Source organism: Rhopilema esculentum, chromosome 8, assembly GCF_057945365.1.
Source record: "Rhopilema esculentum isolate cy_ngs chromosome 8, ASM5794536v1, whole genome shotgun sequence".
NCBI lineage: Eukaryota > Metazoa > Cnidaria > Scyphozoa > Rhizostomeae > Rhizostomatidae > Rhopilema > Rhopilema esculentum.
The window spans coordinates 11,752,284-11,770,516 of NC_142822.1; the positions used below are offsets into that span (position 1 = coordinate 11,752,284).

Below are 18,233 nucleotides of genomic sequence, written 5' to 3' on the forward strand. Positions count from 1 at the left end.
TAAACGTGCGACTGCCCAAACCAATCAACCGCAAGTCGCGCAAAAAGGGCCTAAATCTTGTTTTCTAAATGACCCATATGATTGCATATCATAATCAACGGTAGCCTTCTTTCTTCATCTTAAGAAATTCTACGCAGAGTGCGTAAACTCATCTTTTTGCAAAAAACAAGCGGAAACAGCAGATTTCCACACAAGGCCTGATCATTTGACCGTATACCTGTTTACGGGCAACCATTGAGCGCAATAGAAACACAATGTTTTCTCCATGCATATTCGATTAAGGTATGAAATCATGAAGCTCCGTCTGTGCGGCTTGAAACTGCATCGCTCATTATAATCTGTCTAGAGGAGAGGAGAGAGCTGCGAGGAAAGCATGGAAGTCAAGATTTTGTTGCTTTCTCTAATATTGATCATCTTCAAATCAGAAAAAGTTGAACCGGCAGAAGCAGGAAATGATGGAATGACAGTTCAGCAAATGTTTGGTTCAATCCCAAAAACGAAATGTCTTGCTGGAGACGCAGATGGGCAGTGCAGTAAAACCTTTGATGCTGCACATTCTATGAAAAGCAATAAAGTTCAATTTGGCCCACGATTTCAGAAGATACACCTCGAGCTGCCAAAAATTAATCCAGTGCGCGTAAGGAGAACGGCCATCTTTGTTTTGCTTCTTTATTCCCTCTTGGCGAAAGACTCATTAACATCTATCATAAACCGTCTACCATACCGCACAGATCATTGAAAAACTAACATTGATCATCTCTGTGAAAAATGCACGTACCGGAAAGCTGGCCTATGATATTGTGAATCCAAGCGTATAACTGGCTTTGCCAAAGCAAAATTATTCCAGGGGCCGTCAACTAAAATGTTGTATTAACAAAAACCAGTCCAGGTCTTTTAAAGTAGCACACATGTAAATACTTTTTCTTTAGTATTTTGATGGGCTGCATATAAGTATGATGTTCTTGTTTTAGACTGGCTACGTAAGAAACATCGATATCACAGACACCAGATCTCATGAAATGAAAACACTCTCAGTTCACCCTCCAGTGTTTGGTATGTTGTTCACTCGACTCTTAATCCAATCATCTCCGTTTCGATTCTTTTAATTCCTTTCAATTCTTTGTTTTTTTTCAAATTTGTATCAGTTTTGAAAATGTAGTCTATGTTTTAAAAATTTTTTATCGATCAAATCTTTCTGCTTTGTTTCCTTTTGGTTGGGTGCTATTAAATATTTGATGAACATTTGCGTATGACTATGGATACCTCAAATGCTCATATCAAACCCATATCTAACGGCATTTGAGGACCTACTTTGTTGCAGATGTACAGTTCTTTTGACAAGGCTAGCTGTCCGAACCATTAGTGGCAATTTAGGGCATTTCGCCAATTTTGCTTATAAATACCATTGCTGTCCCTTTTGAATGCCAAATAGACCACTTATTTACTATTCATTGTAATGTTCCGTTGATGGACCTCCGACATGAAGCTTAATACCATCATAAACTGAACCATTTTGATTTATCGCATTGACCTATCTTGTCTTATTGCTAATCTTAAGGACGACCTTTTTGTGAAACTCCTTTGAGTACCAGTGATGTTATATTTTAGAAATAAAAGACTTTCTAAGTTCAGATGAATGTGAGGCACTGATATATCTTGCAAAAGAAAAGGGAATGAAACAATCACCGCCAGTTGCCAAGGATATCAACTTCTCTGCAGAAAACAATCATTCTCTTTTCGACAATTGGGATGAGGATCTAGATGGATCTTTGTCATTTACTGAGGTAATTTATTTAAAAAAGTGTTGACAACTGTAAAGTACAAAATTTCTTTAAACGGGAATTTCTTTCTAAATGGCAGAGGGTTGGGTTGCAGAGGGTTTCTAAAATATTTATTCTTAAAATTGGTAGCTAAACAAGGATTGAGCACCATGTGGAAATGATAATTTGAATGATAATGATAAGGACTAAACTAGGAAGACAAATGCCATTTTTCTTTTGGCTGACTTGTCCTGATTACGCTGCTCAGCACCACAGCTTCGCTTGCAACTTCATAAAAACAATAAAGAAATAACTACCTTAGTAACAAATTAAATCAACAGCTTTCCTTTTACCTTGCTTAAAGATTATCCAAAGATTTCACCAAACAGACTTTCAGTTTTAAAGCATTCTTCTGATTCCATGACATGTGGTTTGCTGTGGCTTGCAAGTAAATTTGCAAGCTGTAGCTAATGTTTCGTGGTTTGAAATCTTTTTTCAAGTCAGAGTTGAAGAGTTTAATAATAAACTTACATTTGACAGCTTCAAATTGAAACCGAAGCTTTCGAATGCGTTGAAAAAGCAACGTTAACGGGCAAATGATTGACCTAAACACGTAAATAGATTCTTGTACACTTTAACCTAGTTATGAGTAGAACGTAACAGGGCTTTTTAAGACTCTCTGACCAACTTGTATAACTATTGCTAAAAAGATTGATCTTTGAGGTTTGAAGCTTTTTCATTGTTTTACAGATTTCAAGGATAAAAGAAATTCAACATTTACTGCTTGATGAAGAACAGATTTTGAAAATGTATGAAGTTACGAATCAATCGGCTTTAGTGCTGCAATGGGTGACCTTCTTTCGGTTGCTTTTCAACTGTCAATGACCTCTCTTCGGACATGTTGTTCGCTTATCTCACGGGGAGAAAGGCATAGATTTCATGCCTAAGCCTCACGTTGCTATGGAAAATTGCAAGAATTGAAAACAGACAAGGAATATAATATGTACTACCAACAATATGATATGACAGAATTCTTAAACATATCAGGTTTCCCTCTGAAACTTTTTACAGAAAAAGCGTTATACAAGGGTCGAATATTCTAAACTAGGAAGAATTTGTACCCAGTTGCGAATCAAAATAGCTTAATCAGAAACGCAAGCACGTGACTGTTTTGGTTGCAAAATCAATTCTGCTTGCATAAACGAAAATATTATCAAAGGAGTTTCACGCTTAAGTATGCTTCAAAATGTTAGCTTTTTTCAAAGCCATTTTAAATTTTTGTGCCACAAAACATTGTCTTATAATAAATATATGAACACGAAAGCATTGAGTTGGACGAGATTTGTTGCGTTGATTAACTTGCAGCTTACTAATAAGGAAATGCTACACACACTTTGAAATTGTAAAGATTTTTGATAAAGATCAGTTATATTTCATGATTCTTCACTAAATCTTAATCGCTAAATACTGCAGGAGTCTGAAAGAATCTGCAAAATGTGTATTTTTGACTAGTACATTGATTAACACTCAAACAAAAACATTATAATCCAAATTAAATAAAATTCATTTAAAGTTTTGCTGTTTGTTCTAATGTTTATATGTTTATTTTACTGCTTATCAGGTATGCTACGCTGGGAATCAAGGCAGGCGATAAAGGTAAATCTTTGCTTTCAATTGTGGGTTGGACTACTTTGCTAAGGAGTGGATCAACTTCTCGACTCGTATTATTTTAAGATTCTTTATGTTACAAATAACTTAATAAAAATCTGTTGGAAGTATAAATGTTCTGTGGTTTATCGTAGATTCTGTATGTTTACTTTGGCAATGAAACTTCATGTTAACGTTGCTTGGGCAAAGAATCTTCTGAGATAATGATAGAACCTATCTTTTATTAATTGATTATTTCACTTTCTTTTACCTTTTAAAGTATATGGATATTTCAGGCCACAAATTGTGGTGAATTGAAGTGATAACTTTATTTTTTGATAAAAGGTCACGTGAGCTATGGTGAGTTGGCAAGAGTTTCATTCATAAAGTTCAGAGATTACTTGCAAGGCTTGAGTGAAATGAAAGCGATGGCAGCTGTCAATCAAACTGAGCAAACCTGGATGTGGCATGACGAAGACGGACTGCTTGTCTTTGATGACGTTTTTCAAAATTATCATCAAAGGTATTCTATCGAAGACTTCTAACAAGAAAAATATCTTCTTCAATTCCGCTTCTTTCTTCCTTGTTTTTTATATTGATCATCTCAATAAAATTCTTCTTTCTTTTCACACAGGCTGTCAAATTTGACGAGGATTCCAAAGGAATTGATCGAAGAGAGTGAGCCACTGCAGGTTAGGCCCTCTATCTTCAGAAGCGATCTTTTTGCTTTGTCATAATACTATTGCAATGTTCAAGTATTCGCAAGCATTTCTTTAAATGCACTTTTGTATCGTCTTTTTCGCATTCAGAGCTTAACGTTTCTAAATTGTCTTTGCTCTGTTCAGGTGACACGATTCAAGAATGGCTCCTTCACAGAATGTCGTCATGACTCTGATCCATTCGTTCCCGAGATCCCTTGCTGTGTCTACGGCTCCACGTCACACTGCCGAGCTTGCAGGTATCCATTTTTATGCCTTGTCGTCCATTAGAGCAATTCAGTCTTTACACTCACTAATTCCTCGACACAGGCATTTCGCAACCTTCAGTGGCACATCGTACTTCTAAGGGTAGAGGTTCCATTGAAGATACTCTGAATAGAGAATTGTCATATTGTAAATAATAACTATGGACTCCCTGTGGGGCAATCTATATAATCTCGGTTCTTTCTTGTAAGATGTTATTTTCATGTTTGATTGCAATGAGCCAGTCGCACTTTCTTCTCGATTACTCTATAACTAGAGAATATGATAAAAACAAGTTCTCCTCAAAATTTGAAAAAACTTTATATGCTGTAATCTCCAAAAAGGGTACAATGATAACTGCAGAAAACGCATCACCAGGAATGTCTCACATTTAAAAAAACTGCGAACATTGGTGAACGCATCAGTAGAGACAGATTGAATGTTATGCACCTGCTCAAGGAGTGCAACATAGAAGCATACAAACAATGACAAGTGATGTACAAGATAAGAACTGATAAAGTGTTGATAAACTAGAGAACATGATAAGAACTACATGTTTCATTTGTACCTTTATGAGTTTAATGCCACAGTTATTAATTTGTTTTGAGGTTTGTTTCTGTGATGTACTTTCTCAACGACGCTGAAGATGGTGAGCTGCTGTTTCCTTTGGCAAACAACAAAACGTTTTTGTGGGACGTAAGTTTGTCTTTCAGTTAGACTCTGCATAATGACCTTTCTTTGTCAGATCAAATTGATTGAAACAAAATAATGAAAAATGCTTTTTTTACAGTTACCAAAAATATTTTAGATTATGATTTATGGCCCTTCACACTGTCATTACATGTCTTTTGAAGCTGCTTCCTGCAATGTTTCTTTGAAATGTTGAAAGATAAAGTCTCAGAGTATCTCGATTAGGAAACGTCTTTTTAGAATCCCTCTTCCCTCCCCCAGCATAGAAGGTTGACAACGTCATTTTGATGACGGTTGGTTTTCAGCTCACTGCATAACTTTATTTTTTTTTCTTTCAGCAACTTGGTTTCGGCCATATCTTATTTCAACTATCCAAACTCAAATACTTAAATAACAAAATTTTACTTTGTTTGCCTTTGGCTGCAATGAGTCTGGTGTCAATTCACAGAATGCAGATTTCGGCAACACAGCGCTTTTGCATTTTGCATAACCATCCTTTTCTTATATTTTTGCCCCTCTGTCTATAGGCTTGTGGATATATGAACAGCACTGGTTGGCCTTCTAGGCCATTTAATAACAACAAACCTCTAATGCCAATCTTCCTGTTTTAGAACCTTCATGCTGATACAACTAAGATTTGTTCCAAGGCTCCCAACCCATCATTGTCCAATTTGGTTATAAAGCCCAAGAAAGGGACAGCAATTATGTGGTACAACCATTATATAGGTAGAGGCACCGGATGGATGTCTACGCTGGACCCTATGTCTTTTTACGGCGCTAACTCCGTGCAAAATGGTGACAAGTGGGTCGCAACAACATGGGTTAATATTTTAGGTGACGGGGTCAATGAGCTCAGGCCATGGAGAATAGGGACTAATTGGCTTTCATCGAACAACAAAAGGAAGGATTTGATTGAATTGATGCGAAATGACGATTTTATTGAAGGGGAGCCTTACTCCCATGACGCTAAACTTACTGTTGTTGATGAAAACGAGACTGCTGTTGAAAAGTCAAAAATTGCGAACGATACTGATGGGTCTGTAAAAGATTCTTCTTCGCAAGCAGATTCAGGCAATCCATCATTGCCTCTGCCAAATATTAACGCTGCTTCGACTGCAAAAGAAGGTGCACCAGAAACTACATTAAAAAATGACAAGTTACAAAGCAAAGAAAATGAGCCAAAGCTTGCCGCTTCTAAGGGCAAGCATTCTAGTTCAAATGACATTAAAGAGAGTTTGCAAAAAACATCTGAGAAACAAAAGATCGAAAAAGAACGAAGTGCAATTCATGAAAGCAAGATGATTAGTAATAAGTCAGATAAGAAAGATGTAAATAAAGAAAGTAAAAAGGTCAACAGGAATCGATCGCCTGAGAAAGGAGAAGGTCCTCTAGGGCCACCAATGAGAGGCCAGTCTATCAGCAAAAACGAGGCTCCTGTTGGTCCTCGGGTAGAGGACACTTTGCCGTTTGTAACACCATCAGGGAAGATTGTTGAGAATAAAGTGGTAGTATCGATTCTGATGCTTATTGATGAACTAAGTCGCGATGAACTTGAAATAATCGCACGATCATTGCACGAGAGATTACAATTAGCGTGCATACCAATCATGGTGAATCCCATTGGCCCGATGTAACGTCACAAAATCGAATCTTTCCTAAATATTAGACAGCATGCTCACGCGGAATGTCTTTCTCATAAATTCAAATGCGCAAATGTTTTTAAATTTAAAAATCTGAATCTAAACGATGATTGCAATGGTTCAATGAAGACTTAAGCGCAGTAAAAACTGAGAATGTAAATCTGTATAAAAGCCGCCAATTCGAAGCTTGTTTCTTGTAATTAATTTGTATCATACTAACAGAATCTGTTTTTACACTTTTGTCTTTGTTATGTTGTATTTCTTTTTTTGACAAGCCCTTCTGCACGCAATAGAATAATGTGGAAAAACAGAGACCATAGTAATGTTTCCAGTGGCTTTACACAGAGTATGACCATCCTGTTTCAGAAATACTGGTACTTTTAGCCAAAAACGTATTTTTTTTATGCGTGCTCGATTGGTTACCAACCTGGTTTTTTCCTTTTATTCGTTGAGGTTGTTGATTCCCTTAAATGTTGTCGTTCTTTGAGCCAACGTTTGCTGCACTTGGTTGTTAGAGCAACTAAAAGATGCAATCAACTATTGAAACACTCTTTTGTTGTACAAAACTTGAAAATAGCTTTGAAAAAACAAGTATTTTGAGTCATACTAAAGCTTTACGTGTAACAGTCTTCCAAGTATAAAGCATCAGAACATAGATCGAAGCACTACGCTATGAAATATATACACCCAGTTGTAAATTGTCTATTGCTTCTCCAAGGACATTCTAACAGCACATGTTGTACAAAATTTACACTTTCAAACAGCCAGTAGATTTCCCCCTACTATTTCTATTCGTCTGAGTAATCGAGGCTCTACTGAGGGCTATAGGACCTCGCTTTCACGAGCTGGAGGCAACAACGGCAACAAATGCTCCTTATTCTAAACAGCATGGTGTCAGTTCTTGAAACTAGTGAAGCATAATTTGATTTGCTGGTAGTGCTTTGTTACAGAGGCTAGAGGTAATATACAGACCAGCAGAATTTGTTAATTAGCAGGTTTAGAATCAGCAAGATCACAGGTCGCGAGTAAACAATGCTTACTGTTATGATTTTTGTAGAACTTTTAGCGAAAGAAATGCCTTTTCTTGTTTTAATGTTGGAAAAGACTTTCGATTCACTAACCAACTCATTTTTGAGTTTACATTAATGAAGAATTGTGCACAGAAATGCAACATTTGTATTGAATGAAAAAATTACTGCAAAGAGCGTACATCGTTGTTCAGTTACTTACATTTTGCATTTGAAACGAGTGGCTTTATGGAAATGATTTAAACAGCAGATATATTCACGAGTGTTAAGAATTTCTTCTCAAATCATGGCCGAGAAGAATTATAGTGATTATCCAGAGAAGGATGGCAAAAGGTCAGGACTTGCAGATCTTATCACGACCATTGGCGAATGTGGTTTTAAGTGTATCAAGGTGACGTTTTTTTGTTTCAACTTGATATTTTGCCTGGCTGGAATTGCCATTTTGGGGATTGGAGTCTGGCTTCACGGTCAAAAAGACGAAGCAGCAAAGGACTACGCGCATTTGTCTGGCAACATCAACTACGTCAATGGGCCTACATTTTGCATTGCAATTGGTGTGATCACGGTTCTCGTTTCGTTTCTTGCGTGCTGTGGAGCAAAAACTGAGAATATGTGCATGCTCGGGTGTTACTCTGGTTTATTGTTTGTAATACTTGTAATCGAGGTTGTATCTATTACAATAACTTATGTGTATCGAGAAAGAATCGAGAATTCTCTCAAAAATGATTTCCAAAAGACGCTTAACAAATACGGCCACGAAGACTGGACTCGACTCACAAAATCTATTGATGAACTTCAAAAAGATTTTAATTGTTGCGGCAACAAAAGGTTTTCTGATTGGTTTGAAACTCCTTGGGCTCTGAACAATACAAACAGTGTGCCCCGAAGCTGCTGCAGGAAGATTACTGAAAAGAATTGTAATACCGATCTAAGTAAAGATTCCAGGAAAATCTATCGACATGGATGTTACAATCATGTCAAAAAATACTTATTAGAAAACCTTCATATCATAAGCGGATTTGGAATCTGGATTGCCATGATTGAGATGCTTGGCATAGGCTTCTCAACTTGCCTTATGTGTCGATTGAAAAACAAGGCTAAGGAATTCGTCTGAGGGTAAAGATACCAAAACCTTGGCCTATCAAAATTAATAAGTGCTAATTATTGCCAGGGAAGGAGCAAATTAAATAATCAAGCAACTTTCAGAAGTTCATAATGATGTAAATTATGCAAACGAGCTGTGACTTTTCATCTCAAAGGTCCAACATTTTTCGATGCAAATTCTGTTTATCATAAGAAGTTGTTTATAACAGTTAGATATTAACGTCTAAAAATTAATCTCAAGCGCAATACAAAACAAGATCTTTCTAACACAATACCAGTGTTAGTATGATAACTTCAAATAATAACTTTAAATAATCAGATATCATTTTTGTTTTGTACAAATGAATTAATAATGTAAATAGTTAAACAAAGTCTATCAAAGCTCATCATGATCTAGTCTCTGCTTCAGCCAACCTGACTTGAACTCCTCACTCCCACTTTGTCCAATGATGTTTATCCAGTTGTTTGCGATCCATTTTGCTCCTTTTCTCACCTCGCAGCCTCCATGAACCGACATTGGATTCAATTCACCAAGCATCCCTAAATGAAAAATTAACGTATTGTTTTGTGCATAATTGTCATTTAAACTAATGCAATTTGTTTGCTGTGGTTCAAAAAAAGTCGAAAACATTTATCTAGATGACTATTTCGTTTTAGCTTTTTAAAGATATAATGAGTATGGATAAATGGAGACAATATACTAGCACCGTATTTACTCTAATAATCCCGCTGCAGGATTAGTGTTTCAACCTAACAAAAAAAGCGGGATTATTTTAGAGGCGGGTATATTGGAGAGGCGGGATTATTTTTTTAAAGCCTTGAAGTCTAGTTTGAGGATACCGTTTGAACAAAAAAGTCTCTTAAACATGATTGTGGCAAATCAGAGAAAAAATATGCAATTTCAAAATGTATTGGGGGTTAAAATTAAATGGGGGGTGGGGCATTTATTTTCACAGACAAGACAGATCAGATATTGTGCTTTATAGACAGTAGTACTTAGTCAAAGAATCAAATGTATTTTTATGCTGCGAGACTTGGATGTTTGATAAACTTGCAAAATAAAACAGCTATCTGCCCTCTCTCGTCTATGACATTATCATGTGATTCAACCCATTCACTCCAAGCATAAGTTTCAATTTTTGATTTTCAACCCATACAAAGTGTGTAAAGAATAGCAAATGCCAAATAAAAGTTTCAATCCCGCATGCGGGGTTACTCGGGAGTCAGGATTATTCTTACAATCTATGAAATACAAGCGGGATTAATAGAGATGCGGGAATAAAAGAGAAGCGGGAATATTAGAGTAAATACGGTATTTTAGCTCATATCCGGTAGAAGGTGTTTCCCAACAATAAAGTTGTTTTCCCCGATTGAAGTCTTTCTGCAGTCCCTGCCAAAGTCCCTTCTCTTTTCGATCAGTAGCAAAGCCCATGCTAAGTATAACTTCTGCTGCATTTCATTTGACAATTTTTATTTCTTTCAATCTTATATTGATATTAAATCTGTGATTGCCTCATAACTAATAAAGAAGTGCTAATAAAACGCTTGATTCTACAAAGTTTTTGATGGTAGAAAGGTTTTGGGCACATAAGATAGATTAAAGCTTGATTTTATTAAACAATTCAATCTAGCACGAAGGGCAAGGGAAGAAAAATTTATGCTCATACCTGTTTTAGAATCAACATCATGGTTGTACCACATGAGCGCCGTTCCTTGCTTTGGCCTAATCACAAGATTTCCTTTGGCACAGTTTGTCACTACGTTGCACTTTTCAACCGCCTCTAGTGCCCAGTCCTATATATTTATAAGAAATATAGTGATCAGTTTCTTTTTGTGGTGGTGGCCTATAACTGCCACTCACCAAAAGCCTGGTTAAACGAATCAAACATCCAAAAAACATTGGTGTACCAACATTGTTGGACGATGTTTTATAACCTGACCAAACGAATCAAACAGTTGCTAAGACATCTGTGGTGGAAAAGCGCTGCCGCACAGCTTCCTATAGTTACATCAATGATGTTAAACTGTTTCGCACACAAACACAACTGTTCGCGTAAATAAAGTAAGTGTATTTACCATTTTGCTGTGGATGTCCTTTGTTAATAAATATATGCACTCCTAAGAACTGGTTGAACAATATGCAAAGATTTTGACACTCGCAAGCCTTGCTAACACGTGTAAAATAATCTATTGAATGTTGAATAATAGAAAAAATATAAAGAGACTTAAGAACCTCTTTTGAATATGTTGCATTGTCAGCGATTTGAAAAACAAGTTCACCACCTTCAGTGACATTGCTTAGAAAAAACATTACGGTGATGTACCTAGAAACAGAAAATGTCGGAATTTAAGGATTGCTTCCATGAAGAGATGATATCTAAATAAAAAGATAAGTTAAAAGGAAATAGGTTTGAAAAAAAGGAGAAAGAAATGTTTTGCGAACGATACCTGCAAAGTCTACACTTTCCATCTTTTTGATTTTGGTATGTACAGCAGGGTCGCTCATCCACTTCATCTGAATCGTGGTGGCAATGAAAATGTCCCTCACCATTGTATGAGACAATCTAAGTAGCGGAGGTAACAGTAAGGAATTGGTAGCATAGCAGATTACAGCAGCAAGTTTCTACAATATCCATGCGAGGTGCTTGAAAACTGATGCTTTTCCGTGTGAAAACAGAACAAAGCAGAAATCAACGAAACCAGTTGGCTAGATTGCAAATGCAAAGCAGCTACAAAGGGCTTTCGTTAAAAAAGAGAATTTCTCTTTAAGATTGTTTTATATAGATTCGAAGTAGCTCTGACATCGTACTGCTCGAGACACACAATGGATGCATACTTTATCAACATAACCTTGCCCTTGCTTGATAACCAGCCTGCAATTACATTCTAATCCTAACTGCGTACTTCTCGTAGCATGTTGCAACAATAAACAGCTAATGAAGAACTCACCTGCATTGGTTCGCTCATTTCGATTACATCGTGGGGGATTAAGGTCAGTCTTGAAAGCCTGCCAGCGATAGTGTGAGAATCATTTAGATAAAAATAATGTCAATCATTTTTAATGATAAGGGTAATTATTATCAAAGTTGATTGATTCCCCTCAACATCAATTATTTTCAATCATTATGATCATATCGTTTCAGAACAAAATCAATTACCTTTTTCATAAACAGGCTATTTCTCAACTCTCCTACATTTCAAAGATGTCTCCTAGCACTGTTTATAGGTATTCTAATGAGAATTCCCAGTCATTTCTTAAAATCCATATGTTTTGTTAGTTCACGCTTCTGGTGTATAGAACTGGACGGTTCTTCGTTGCCTGGTGATCGCATTAAGCATCAAACTCGGAATTACAACTTAGAACAGTCCTGTTCCATTAAAGTTTTTATACACTAAAAGCGCGTACAGCTCGTCATCAAGCATTTTATAGAAGATCGGTAAACAGTAAGTTTCATTATGTTGTAAGTTCCAGGGTAATATTACTCAATTGAGCTGCAAGAAATCCAGATTATTTCATTATCTTATACAGTGGTGTAGTAACATGGGGTTCTGTGGAAGAGGGTGGGTGGATATAACCTCTATTATTTTATCAAGGAGCAATTTCTTGACGCTTTTTAGCAAAGGGTTGTATGAATCTGACAAGGGTTTATTTTTGCATGTCTCAGTGATGCAAAACGATGCCCGTTTTTGATCGTGTATCCCACTTTTCAACTGTTTCTACACCGCTGATTTGATACCTTTCATGGAAGCTTTCAAGCAGGTCGTTGTAAGCGCCGTAATGCCATAGCCATGTTTGGTTGCTGTTTCTGCTTTGAATCAACGGGTTTTCTTGACCCAATTTGTACAAATACACCTTCATGTCTCCCAGTGGAAGTCGAAGAAACTCGACGAGATTAATCATCCCTGTAATAGATAAAAAGTGGCAGAAATGATCTGAATTTTGTCAACAGAAGCAAAATACATACTTAAATTCAGATTGCTCTTGAAGATTGCTCTTCAACAGTCTGTTTTACTCTATTTGATGCCCATCTTCAGAGCTTTAAATAAACTATTTGGTGCTTAGAACAGGAAGGGTCTCCGCTGTAGCCCGAGCACAGAATTCTGTGACCCGAGTATCATGCCGAATACTGTCAAACTCTTCAGTTGTCTCCAGGCAACGAAAACCTTTTCGAAATCAAAGAAACCTTAGAGAGTCGTCACGGAGCATAGACCTCTGGTGTTCATATGATTGTTGGGAGGCACGCAATATGATACTATGTAGTAAATTTTAATTAGAAATTGAAAGGAAAAAACATACATTTTCTGAATAATGCAGAACATATTCAGGAGATGTGACGCAGTTTTCAATTCAACTACAACTGTTTCATTCCCTCCTTCAAAACCATTTTAAACAAACAATCTTGCTCTACGATACGATTTTCAATAGCCTAACAACTCTCCTATTCCAAATTGTTGTTTTCATCCACATACTAAGTTCTCTGTCATCTTGATCCAATCAAATCCACTATGAGTGGTGATTGGGGGAAAATAATATTGAATCATGGGACCATCTTTCCCCCCAAACAGACCGCAATAGTATGACACACTCTCTGACAAGAAAACTTTTACTTATGAGAAGACAAACTCACCATCACTATCCTTATCAAGCCTCAACTTTCGAAACCTGTAACAGATAAACACTCATATAAGAATTTTGAAGCCAGCTACTCCAAATTCAGTAAGATTATATATGCAAGACTTTGAAGCTTGAAAGGAAGGCAATGATGTTTGGAAAAGAACGAAAGCTCTGCATACATCGTTGATACATCTGCTGCAGACAGATAGAGATCTCCTTTGCCTTTGATGTAGGTAAACTGCAAGAAAACATTTTTGAACATTAAAATTGGAATTGTTTCTTTTTGAACAAAATCCAGGAAAATAAGTAACGATGCTTGAAATCTATCTTGCGCTAGAAACGATTCTTGTTGTTATTGAGGGTTTGCTACCTCAATGGGGCTCAAAAGCCCGTCCTTGTCAACATCCCATTCATGAAAGAGTTCTTCTGTAGCAATGTCTGGAATGCTGACTCCTGTAGGCTGCAATGGGCTCCTTTGCAATCCTGCGTTCTTTGCCATCATTATCAGGTACTCGCATTCTTCTGGCGAGAAATACGCGGGAACTTCTGCGGGAAAAGAAGAGGCTAGCGTAGTAGCATTACTATTAAAAGTTAATAAAATAACTATACATCTGCGATTCCAATCATCAACTCTCTGCACAGATCGTTATTTATCTATTTGTTTTGTGTATCTATTTATAACATGACTAAAATTTGTTTCACAACCTCTTTCAAACTATAAATATCCTTACCAAATATGGCCGGGTTGAGGCTTCGTGTTATGATGGTGTCTTTTCTCCCTGTCGAAGTGACAAGCTCGATATGGTTGAAATAACCAACCTATGAACAAATCGCAAAAAAACGATTCATCAGCCATTGGAAGCAAAATTTCTCTTTTCATATTTTTATTGTAAAATATTGGAGGAAATACATGTAGCATTATAGGAGTAACATAGGTAAAGAAGCAATTTCATTCATTCCTATATTTCTTCACTTATCTCAATTTATTTTCCAACTTGTCTTTCTTCTTCAGAAATTTCTTGCCATCACTTCCTTATCGTAGCATTCTACGAACATATCACTTACAAGCATTCCCTTTCTTTTGTTTAGGCCAAAGTCGAAATGATTTAGATAATAAGCTAAACTGAATCTAATCATAATTGTTTAGAAAAAGGATGTTAAATGAAAATGAATTTATGAAGGAACAAAGTTATTCAATTATGGACTTTCCAACATCGCAAATTTAGCAAAACCGGGCATAATATTTTTCGAATACCATTCCACAATCCTAGATTTTTCGGACAGTTTTAAGGGAATAGCAATAACATCTTAAGTTAAGCAATAGTTTCCATTATTATCCATTATTCTCATTGATAATTCACAATTTCACGACAGACTCTACATCTCTTTTGTCATTTGTTACTGTAGTGGCTCTCAACCCGAAAGCACGTCAATCAATCAAGACATCAATCAATAGCTGGAAAACTTGGGAACGAAATAAAAAGCTGCTATATGCTCCAATAAGCAGGTTTTGGGTAAACCAAAGAATATTTTATATTGATCCAATGCCTTTCCCAGAATTTAGATTATAGTTTACAATTGCAATGGAGAAATTACAAAGTTTTTTTACTTTGCTTACAAAGTGGCAACAAATTTGAAATACAAAACTGCAAATTGCACAGTATATTACAAACCTGAACTCCCTCCCTTTTTGGCAAGCGAAAATTCTCAAATGTTTGCATGCCGCAGCAAAAGAAAATCAGCTGGTTTAAAAATAACACTGCAACGGTTAAATCCAGTCTCATACTTGTCTTTTTTTCGGCAGATCCTTAAGCTTACGTCTATAATTTTAAGATAGAGCAAGATGTAAATTTACGATTTGTTGTTGATCTTTGATGTAACCTGCTGATTTTGACAAACATTTCAGATTCTTCATCTCTTCTGCATGTACCTTTGTTCGTAGTATAATTTCGAAGCGTGTATTGCCGGCCTTTCCTTATTAGTCTTGGAAGCCTCGATCTCGTTTTATGCCTTTATTTTACAGTGAATTGACCTTGAACTTTCATTGCTAAACACTATCATTATTTTTCCAGCCCATTCCGACAGACACACTTACAAGTTCTATAGCTGCATGCAAATTTGAGATTTGCCTTGAAATTATTTTAGGAATTAAGGCTCTTTTATTTGCAATGGCAAATCTCGCCTAACCTACTGACGTTCTCAAATCTAAATATTGCAGATAAACAAGCTATCATGATATTTCGTCAAGGTAACATGTACTTTGCTTTTTATATAGAAGTTTTGTCGATGTATTCAAAGTGTACTGGTTGCGAAATTTTGTTACATATTAATTGCAGCAACCTAATCGAGATGTTTTTGAAGTTTATGCCTAAAGCCTTCAAAAACCCCTGCAAGAGCATGTATGTTCTGACTTTCCTCCTCGCAAATCATGTTTACGTGTCATTTGAGATTTCGTTTTAGACAAGTAAAACACACAGCAATGTTTATCTTCTTGCTATTTTAAAGCACGTATTGTGATTTTTGTTTTTTTTCACATCAAGTTGTAACACTTATCATTCTTTTAATTCATATTGCTTTTTAGAATTCAAGTTCCTGCCTCTTGAAGTGAAGAAAAGCAGTGTCACTTTCAAACTTTGACGTAAACATAACCTCACATAACTCATGGTGAGAATGATTAAGTTAATATTCTAAACAGGAAGGGCCCTAGGGTTGATTCCTGGGGGACACCTTGTTTTATTACTTTCAAGCAACTGCATATGCCATCAGCATCCAGCTGCTTTCATTAACATGATAACCAGGGCCGTCGAGAGACGAGCCGGGCCCCAGGGCTGGGACTGTCATGGGGCCCCACCATCGAAGGCTGCAAAAACCTTTTTTGGGTTACGCCCTTAGCAATGCAGTTAGATGGACTGTAAAAGGCATGAATTTCGAAATCAACGCCCCTGAAACACTTGAATTTGTATTTTAAGGTCTTTAACAGAACATGTAGTTAGTGACTATATAAAACAAATCATTAAAACAAATCAGTTTAAAAATCAGAGTTAATTTAATGTTTAAAAAACTGCTTTTCTTGCTTTCCTTATGGCGAAATCCTTAATCTTTTCCCACAATCTTTTCCAGCTGTCGTTCGCTCCCTAACCATCAGGAGAGCCAATTTTGATTTTGAACCATTATTAATAGTGTGCCCAGCCCAAACAACCTACATGGCAAACAATAGTGTGCAGCCTTTGTAGGACTGAAAACAAGCCAGCTTCTTACTACCTCCCCATTTTGCTGCTTCACGTTTAGGACCGTTGTTGGAAATTCGTGGCCGTCGCAATCTTTGGGAAACTCTGGAGAATGAGGCAAATGACCAGTTTTAACAACCTTTTCTAACTCCTTTATCGTTGGAAATCCGGTCAATGTGCCGACATCAAAACTAAATGATCCACTATGAACAGTATCTTGATTTAATGATGAATCAGTAGTGCTTTCTCTACTTTCTGTGGTGTCATGGTCTACCGAAGCAGCCAAGCCGTTTGTGTCTTCTTCTTCTTCAGCAGTGCTTTGAACAGAGCTTTCGCCAGGTTTATTGAAAGTTGAAATCACCTTCCTTGTCTCTTTTGTAAGCACCTACCTCAAACAATGTGCGAGAGGCCTTCTTTGCTTCTTTTTCTCGTATCTTGTTTTCCTGCCTTTTCTGAGCCTCAGACTTGTGCCTGTAAGATGACATCGCAGGGGTTGGTTGGATCGTGATCCCGTTTAGTGATTTTGATGAAGACTTTTATAGCGTTTGGATTTGTCTTGGTTCTTCGCATGTGCTTCTTCTCTGGTGTACGCCGTGAATGGAAGATTTACTTTTACCAAGATGAAATAAGTTCCTTATTGTATCTTACTTTTACGTTTATAGGAAGTCCACACAAGGAATAACTAAAACATTTTACCTAAAAGTAGATATATGAAAGTGCAATCGAATTTTTCGGCTTCCGGAGAAGTATATTATGATCGTATCGTCAATGTTTTAATTATAGACCATAACAAGAAAAGGCCCTCATCATAGACCAGCTTGTTGATCCCATGTTAAAAGATTAAATTTCGAATATCAATCGGGTCATGGGCCCGCCCTACTAATGCTGCTAATTGAAAACTCATAGCCAAAAATACATACCTTATTTTCTACGGGCCCCTCAAGGCCCCGGGCCCCCTGGTAACTACCCTGGTTACCCCCCCCTCTCGACGGTCCTGATGATAACTAGTTATGCATGACCTGTGCATGAAATCTGTATGAATTTAAATAAGCCAGTAAAAGGTCACGACCAAAGCCTTCAACGAGTTCGTTCAGATTGCCCCAGCAAACATGTTTATCAAAATCTTTATCGATAAGCAGAGATTTTGGCAGAAATATGTTCACAAAATGCAGTTGGTTTACTGGAAGTCTCTGACAGGCTTTTTAGACTGATGCTATTATAATAAGATTATATTCCTATAGCTCTCGTTTGTGAAAGAGTCACTTTTTTAAAAATGAACTAATATGCCGTCATTGAAATTTTATGGGACAAGCTTGACTTGAAAACGGCTTTAAAAAAAGCAAACATTTAGTAAACTAAAGCTTTTCGTCTGACACTCTTCAGAGTTTAAGACTCTGTCAGAACATAGACCGAAAACTCTACGCTAGGAAACTTATATACCCAGTTGTGGATCGAAATAGGCCAATCAGAAACATGAGCACATGACTGTTGCGGTTGACCAATCAGTGCCGCTTGCCTATTGAGAATGTTACCAGTGGAATCCTAAGGTGAAAACGAACT

At 36.8% G+C, this 18,233-nt stretch overlaps 3 protein-coding genes across 3 annotated transcripts; 2 read left to right on the plus strand and 1 right to left on the minus strand.

Moving 5' to 3' along the window:
* The first annotated feature begins 243 nt into the window (after positions 1 to 243).
* On the plus strand, positions 244 to 6,950 carry LOC135694507 (uncharacterized). Its single transcript, XM_065213284.2, has 10 exons — positions 244 to 637; positions 972 to 1,053; positions 1,609 to 1,784; positions 2,511 to 2,569; positions 3,382 to 3,416; positions 3,753 to 3,930; positions 4,042 to 4,099; positions 4,253 to 4,365; positions 4,978 to 5,065; positions 5,671 to 6,950. Exons 1-10 carry the CDS (start codon positions 374 to 376, stop codon positions 6,691 to 6,693), a joined length of 2,076 nt encoding a protein of 691 aa, XP_065069356.2. The 5' UTR covers positions 244 to 373; the 3' UTR covers positions 6,694 to 6,950.
* A 123-nt stretch (positions 6,951 to 7,073) lies between these two features.
* Positions 7,074 to 8,841, plus strand: LOC135694510 (CD63 antigen-like). The gene has a single exon (XM_065213287.2). It carries the CDS (start codon positions 8,014 to 8,016, stop codon positions 8,839 to 8,841), a length of 828 nt encoding a protein of 275 aa, XP_065069359.1. The 5' UTR covers positions 7,074 to 8,013.
* An 86-nt stretch (positions 8,842 to 8,927) lies between these two features.
* LOC135694509 (transmembrane prolyl 4-hydroxylase) lies at positions 8,928 to 15,347 on the minus strand. Its single transcript, XM_065213286.2, has 11 exons — positions 15,120 to 15,347; positions 14,178 to 14,265; positions 13,817 to 13,992; positions 13,626 to 13,684; positions 13,460 to 13,494; positions 12,569 to 12,734; positions 11,781 to 11,838; positions 11,280 to 11,395; positions 11,065 to 11,155; positions 10,499 to 10,625; positions 8,928 to 9,371 (listed from the first exon to the last, which is right to left on the minus strand). Exons 1-11 carry the CDS (start codon positions 15,228 to 15,230, stop codon positions 9,208 to 9,210), a joined length of 1,191 nt encoding a protein of 396 aa, XP_065069358.2. The 5' UTR covers positions 15,231 to 15,347; the 3' UTR covers positions 8,928 to 9,207.
* Between the last annotated feature and the right edge of the window lie 2,886 nt (positions 15,348 to 18,233).

What these genes read in the sequence shown, in the direction of transcription:
- LOC135694509 (XM_065213286.2), bottom strand. Translation starts at nt 15,230, where the DNA reads ATGAGACTGGATTTAACCGTTGCAGTGTTATTTTTAAACCAGCTGATT. An exon ending in CAAAAAGGGAGGGAGTTCAG is followed by an intron (nt 14,266 to 15,119) that starts GTTTGTAATATA and finishes ATTTGTTCATAG; the next exon opens with GTTGGTTATTTCAACCATAT. An exon ending in CCTCAACCCGGCCATATTTG is followed by an intron (nt 13,993 to 14,177) that starts GTAAGGATATTT and finishes CTTTTCCCGCAG; the next exon opens with AAGTTCCCGCGTATTTCTCG.
- LOC135694507 (XM_065213284.2), top strand. Translation starts at nt 374, where the DNA reads ATGGAAGTCAAGATTTTGTTGCTTTCTCTAATATTGATCATCTTCAAA. An exon ending in GATCTTTGTCATTTACTGAG is followed by an intron (nt 1,785 to 2,510) that starts GTAATTTATTTA and finishes ATTGTTTTACAG; the next exon opens with ATTTCAAGGATAAAAGAAAT. An exon ending in GAAGAACAGATTTTGAAAAT is followed by an intron (nt 2,570 to 3,381) that starts GTATGAAGTTAC and finishes ACTGCTTATCAG; the next exon opens with GTATGCTACGCTGGGAATCA.
- LOC135694510 (XM_065213287.2), top strand. Translation starts at nt 8,014, where the DNA reads ATGGCCGAGAAGAATTATAGTGATTATCCAGAGAAGGATGGCAAAAGG.